Source organism: Nicotiana sylvestris, chromosome 8 (genome assembly GCF_000393655.2).
Source record: "Nicotiana sylvestris chromosome 8, ASM39365v2, whole genome shotgun sequence".
Lineage (NCBI taxonomy): Eukaryota > Viridiplantae > Streptophyta > Magnoliopsida > Solanales > Solanaceae > Nicotiana > Nicotiana sylvestris.
The window spans coordinates 52,995,460-53,002,617 of NC_091064.1; the positions used below are offsets into that span (position 1 = coordinate 52,995,460).

At 40.5% G+C, this 7,158-nt stretch overlaps 1 protein-coding gene across 1 annotated transcript; it reads left to right on the top strand.

Moving 5' to 3' along the window:
- Positions 1 to 5,377: 5,377 nt before the first annotated feature.
- Positions 5,378 to 7,158, top strand: LOC104240731 (uncharacterized). Its single transcript, XM_009795603.2, has 4 exons — positions 5,378 to 5,468; positions 5,547 to 5,785; positions 5,865 to 6,068; positions 6,829 to 7,158. Exons 1-4 carry the CDS (start codon positions 5,378 to 5,380, stop codon positions 7,156 to 7,158), a joined length of 864 nt encoding a protein of 287 aa, XP_009793905.1.

Below are 7,158 nucleotides of genomic sequence, written 5' to 3' on the forward strand. Positions count from 1 at the left end.
CAAAATCTACCATGCTGAGTAACAATAAATCGGCTCTAGTCTCAAAACCATTAAGAGCAACCAAACACGACCGATAAACGCGGTTCACAACAAGAGAATATCCCATAAGAGTAGAAACATAAACAGGGGAACTCAAAGAATCCCGAGGTACATCCAAATGCGGAGCAAAATAAGAAGATACATAATAATAAATGGAGCTTGGATCGAATAGAACTGATGCATCTCTGTGACAAACCAGTACAATACGTGTGATGGTAGCATCGGAGGCAACAGCCTCGGTATGGGCAGGAAGGGCATAGTATCGGACCTGGCCTCCCCCTCTAGGGCGACCTCTACCTCCCCGACCTCCACCTCTAGCTGGCTGAGCAGGTGGGGTAGCAACTGGAGCTGTAACCATAGCTTAAGAACTCTACAGTGCACGTTGTGGCTGAGAAGTCTATGGAGGCACACTCCTCCCAAGTCTAGGGCAATCCGTCACCACGTGGCATGTGTCACCATACTCAAAGCAAGCCCTGGGAAGACGCGGCTGTGACTGGCTCGGGCCAGGTCTGCTGGACTGATCTCTGAAAGCACCCTGCACAGGAGGCGCACTAGACACTAGAGGTGCATAATAAGGCTCCTGAGGCTTAGGAGGAGCTGGAATACCACTGGCTGCTGGAAGAGCTGAATGTACGGTGCAACTCATATAACCCCTACCATGACGACCTGCAGCTGGGGCACGGGCACCAGAATAATGGCCCGACTCTCGAGACTTCTTGGCCTCCCTCTCCTCTATATCCCTAGCATGCTTACCCCCAATCCTCCAAGCAATGTTCACCACGTGCTGATAAGAAATATCCATCTCCAACACGCGAGCCATGCTAGACCTGATGCTGGGAATAAGCCCCTTAATAAACCGTCGAACCCTCTCGTGAACAGTAGAAACCAGAGCTAGGGCATGTCTAGCCAAGCTAGTGTAACGGACAGCATACTCCGAGACAGTCATAGTACCCTAGCGCAAATGCTCAAACTCTGTGCGCCATGCGTCGCTGAGGCTTTAAGAGACATACTCTCTCGGGAACATATCTAAAAACTGTGTCCAAGTCAGGGAAGCAGCCTCATCCGGATTTTCTAACTCATAGGTGTGCCACCACTGATAGGCGTCTCTTCGAAGCTGGAAGGTAGTGAAGGAAACCCTGCTCGATCCTGATATACCCATGGTACGGAGAATACGGTAGCACTCATCTAGAAATCCTAGAGCATCATCTGATGCTAGACCACTGAATACATGATGCTTGTACTTCTTGAACCTCTCAAGCCTCAGCTGCTCATCCTTAGAAACCGCTGCCCTATCCCCGGGATACCAACTTGTCACAACCTAAGTTCGCCCTCTATGAACAATCGTGATTACGCCTAGTCTCTATGACTAGGTAAGCGTAACACAATGCGGAAAAGAAATAATTTGCGGAAAGAAAATAATTAGAAACCGAAATAACAAATGAAATAGTGTTTAAGATGCCGCCTGGCATATAACAGTACAAAATCTCAACCTAACACTCCCAAAATCCAGAACCGCGTAAATCACAAGCTAAGAGTTTACATAAAAAAGATCTTACTCCAGAAACATCTATCAACAAGGAAAATATAGAAGGGCTATACTAGTACTGAGAATAGAAAGGGATTCTTTGGTATGCGGACGCGACAGATATACCTCGAAGTCTCTATGAAAATGCCTCGCCTCAAGTGTGATAAGACTGAGTGGAAGTACCTGGATCTGCACATGAAAAACATGCACAAAAAAGGGTATGAGTATACCACAGTGGTACTCAGTAAGTGTCAAGCCTAACCTCGGTTGGGTAGTGACGAGGAAGGTCAGGGCCCTACTGAGGTTAAATAAACTACAAGGTATAACAGTATAGAAAAAGACAGTATAATTAAGTGCAACAGTAAGAAATAACACAGGATCGAAAGAACAACATCAATTATAACAGAGACAAGATAATCACGGAAAGGAATACATCTCAACATGAAAATAACAACTGGGGATCTCTCGGTATCCCGAGGATCTCTTAGTATCCTCAATATGTGCTGGGGATCTCTCGGTATCCCGAGAATCTCATATTATCCTCAATACATATATGTTGGGGATCTCTCGGTATCCCAAGGATCTCTTAGTATCCTCAATATGTGTTGGGGATCTCTTGGTATCCTGCACTACTGTCCAAATCAATATATATATGTGCAGGGGATCTCTCAGGATACCGTCTCATAGTCCCAAAGTAAACACGCAGCAACAACACGAAGAATATCGATTAAATTAAATTCCACACCAAGGAAAAATAGGTATTTCTAAACTAGCATGCTTCACATAGTCCAAATAAGGCAGTTTGAGCAAATAAAGCAATTAACACAATTAGGCACGATTCCCTAAGCTAGTAGCAGGCTTGAATTGCAAGTAGAATAAACAGAAAAGGAAAACACAACTAAAGTTACTTAATGAAAATAGGATTTTCAACAATTAGCACAAGTACGCACTCATCACCTCACGTACAAGGCATTTCAATTATCAACAATACCAAATCCTAAGGGGTGTTTCCCCCACACAAGGTTAGATAAGCCACTTACCTCGAACCGGCTCAAAATCAACCCGAAATCACGTTCTTGCCACGAGTACTCAACTGCAAATGGCCCAAATCTATTCAAATAAATTGCATAATGTAAATAACACTTCAAGTAACTTATTCCACTAATTAATTCTAAGCTAACACGCGAAATTAGGAAAAAAATAACCAAAATGTCCTCTGGGCCCACGTCTCGGAATCGAGTAAAATTTACATTTTCAGAATCCTCATACTCTCACGAGCCTAACCATACCAAAATTATCCTTGTCCAATGTCAAATCCCCAATCAAAACTAGAAATTTAGGTCTAAGAACTTTCCCTCAATTTTCATCCAAATTTCGAAATTAAATGATGAATTCATGTTTAGATTAATGGGTTACAAGTAAAAAGGAGTTAAGAATCGTTACCTAATCGATATCTCAAAAAATTCCTCAAAACCTCGCTCAAATCCGAGCTTTCAAGCTCTAGTTTTCACAAAAATGGCTAAACCCTCGATTTTGAACTTAAACATTCTGCCCAGATGCGTTCTTCTTCGCGAATGCGAGGCAACAGTCGCGAGCGTGATGCACTAAAATTCCACTGGCCAATCTTCCTCTTCGCGAACGCGACGCCCGAGCTGCGAATGCGATGATCATTTTCTCTTCTCCTACGCGAACGCGAGACTGCCTTCGCGACGCGTAGGCATAAGGTCCCACAGCCTCGCGAACGCGGGATTACCTTCGCGAATGCGAAGCATAAATCCTCTACCAGCCCCAATTCCTCTTCGCGAACGCGAGAACCCCACTCGCGAACGCGAAGAAGGAAACCAGAACTGACTGCTGCAACTTTTTCTGCAATTTTCTAAGTTCCAAAAATGACTCGTTGAGCATCCGAAACACACCCGAGGCCCCCGGGACCTCAACCAAACATGTCAACCAATCCTCAAACATCATTCAAACTTGTTCCAATCTTTGGAACGCTCAAAACACCAATTTAACATCGGATTCAAGCTTAAGAATTCTAAAAACTCACAAATTACGCTTTCGATCAAAAAGTCTATCAAACCTCGTCCGAATGATCTGAAATTTTGCAAGCACGTCACATTCAACACTACAGAGCTAGTCCAACTTCCGGAATTCCATTCCGACCCCGATATCAAAATTTCACTATCGAACCGGAAACTTTAAAAATTCAACTTTCAGCATTTCAAGCCTCAATATGTTACGCACCTCCAAAATACAATCTGAATATGCCCCTAATCCCGAAATCATCCAACGGAGCTAACAGAACCGACGGAATTCCATTCCAAGGCCGTCTTCATACTGCTCCGACTACGGTCCAAATTCTAAAGCTTAAGCTCTCATTTAGGGACTAAGTCTCCCAAAACACTCCAAAACTCAAAACCAAACATCCCGGCGAATCAAAATAGAAGAAACAAACTCGGGGAAAACAGTTAGTAGGGGATCGGGGCGTAAATTCTTAAAACGATTGGCCGGGTCGTTACACTTTGTATAATTTTGATAGTCAGGTCCTGTTCTAGCATATACACCTAAGAAGATGCAAAAGTCAAAGATATCACAAGTCTTAACTTCAAATATTAACACAGCACATACTGTAGTTAGAGCTGGTTTTCTACACAATTTGAACTGAACGGGGCTGCTTAAATTTGCACAGTATTTTGCACCAATTCGAGCTGCTGAAATTTGTAGCTTGGGACCTCATTTGAGCTGCGAAATCAGTAGGCATTGGGCCAATGTTTGAGAGAAAATTTCAACACTCTTTTGAAGTCATTGGTTGTGAGTTTGCTGCAGAATTCACATACCTGCAGTTCAATTTTCCTGCCTAGTTTTAGCTGCTTTGGTGCACCAGTTTAGTTACAAATTGTGATTGTGTTTATTAACACAGCACATACTGCAGCCTAGTTTTAGCACCAGTTTAGTTACACAATCAGTTTACTCCACACACTGATTGTGTTTTGACAACACCACCTGCAGCAGAATAAGTTGAAATTTGCACATTTCCTGAATCTGCTTGACAGCTGAAATTTTTGCAGTGTTACAATTATTTCTGCACCAGCTTGGGCCAGTTGTGTTTTTAGGAGTCCACTAGTTTTTCTGTCATGTTTTTAATCTTTCTCTTCTTGTTTGTTAAGTAACTCTTAACTAGTGTAAACATTATATTAGTTCATATTAAGTTTACCTTGTTCTTTGTGTGCTTAATTTTTTAAATGAATGGAATTGTTGCTTGCGTCTAATTGAAAAAATATGTGTTAGTCTTTCACTTCTTGAGCCAGAATAACAGCTATTCTGATGGACCAATCTCTCTTTATAATGGACAAAACAATCAGTAGTTTGTGACCAAATCTATTTACCTTTTTGTTGTTGGTTTTGCTATTCTATATTGTGTTTGCTTTTCAGAATCTGAACAATGTTTGAATAGTCATGAATCAAGAAGGGTGCTCAAGCAAAAAGAAGAAAATCTCCAACCGCATTCCAACGGGATTACTTGCATCATTGCGAAATCAAAGGGTTTCGTTGTTGACAACAAAAAGAACCTTTCAAGCTACAAGGTCAACTGAAAATGAAGAATGACAATCAGAAGTTGGATTACCTCCATCTTTGCGAAACCAAAAGGTTTCGTTGTTGACAACAAAAAGAGTCTTGAATATAAAGTCAAATGAAAATGAATAACGACATTCGGAATTAGGATCTCAATTGCAAGAACAAGTGCAGCAAGTGCCACGGAATTCCACCTCTTCAGCAGCATAAGGAGTACATGAACAAGTGCAACAAGCGAATATGAATTCCATCACTCCTGCATCACAGGGAGTACATGAACGATCTGATGATTCTACCAATCATGAAGCAATTGAACAAATTGAGGAACAAGGCAAATATATATAAATTTTAATCATAAAATTAACTAAAAATAGTGATTAATGATTATCTTTGCTTTGTACTATTGCAGGCCCTTCCTCGCCAAAAAGAAAAAGAGGTCGTACTCAAATGCCAAGTGTTCATGGTAGAAAGGAGCGTAAAATAATCATTCTAAATGAGTATAATCAACCCGTTGGTCCTACTAAAGAAGTTGTTAAAGAGTTGGGTAGCTTCCTCGGCACATTGGCAAGGAGTGGGACTTTTTGTCCTCTTAATGTATTTAATTGGAGGAAACTACACACGAAAGATGATATGTGGAAATATATCAAGGTATGAAGTTCTCAATGTCCAATAAATATGGATGGTATTTCTTATTTCTTACACTAACCCAATTGCACTAAATTTGTAGGAAAAATATGACATTCCTGACGAGGCGAAACAATGGGTTTTTGAATCAGTTTGTAGTACTTGGAGAAAGTATAAGAGTCAATTGAAGACAAACCACTTCACAGCCTATGCGCATGATGAGCTTCGAATGGAAAATAGGACAGTAGATGTTTCGAAATCTCACTTTAAGGATTTTCTTAAATATTGGAACTCCGATCCTCACAAGGTAATTACATTCGGAATACCTTTTGTTCACACTCTGTAAACTAGAGATAAAAAAGCTCAACTCTCTGCATTAGTTTAAAGGGCATGCTTCATTTAATACATTTGGGGGCGGGAGAGTACAGTTAATGAAATATAGGGGGGTTGAAAATCGACTATCTTTATGTTGTTCAAGACAGCTTTACTTTTCCTGAGTAGGCAAATTGAATGTAGTGGCTATGCTTTAATGTGATAATAAGGAACTGAAACTAGTTCAGATTTATGGTCCCTTTTTGAAACAAGGGAAAACAAGAGGAAAAGAGTAACGAGGGTTATGAATTCAAAAGTAGCTAAGCAAATGTTGACTCGTTTATTTGGAGAAAATGTCCTAAACCAAATACAGAAAATCGAAATAAGTTGAAGTATCCGCACACTGCTGGCAGAACACCTTTTGCTCTAATTCGCGAGGTTTGATGTTTTATTTTTCTTATTTATTTATTTTTAAATTATGAAGTTGCTAACTTTATATGGAAAGATTGTTATACCTGATTTCATGTAGCTAGGAAAAAAAAAAGAAAATCTCTGATACTTCAGATACTCTATCAAGTAAGGACATCTTTGTGGCTACAAGAAAAAGAAAACTTAGCCGAGTATACAAAAGCGCATACGACAATACGATTAGTAAAATTGTACGAAATTTCTAATTTAAAGTTTGTCGTGATTATAAAATTAGAAATTTCTAATTTTAGTTACTTAAACTCTATTCTCTCACATTTGGTTTGTAGGCTGAAATGGAGAGAATACAATCAACTCGGGAAAGTGAAGATGGCAGTCATTCAGTTGACGCTTATGCATCAGTCATGGGACCTGAACATCCAGGTCGCGTGAGATTGTATGGACGAGGGGTTACCAAGACTGTGTTAAAAGGGCAAAAAGGGAATCTTGGATCTTCTTTAGATGCTACTGATGAGAGGATGCAACAGAAAATGGAGGAAATGGAAGAGATGTTGCAACAAAGAATGCATGAAAAGTTGAACGAACAAAAGGATGCTATGGAACAAAATATTACAATGAACGTCATCGCACGACTTCAGCGTCTGAACCCAGATTTGTGA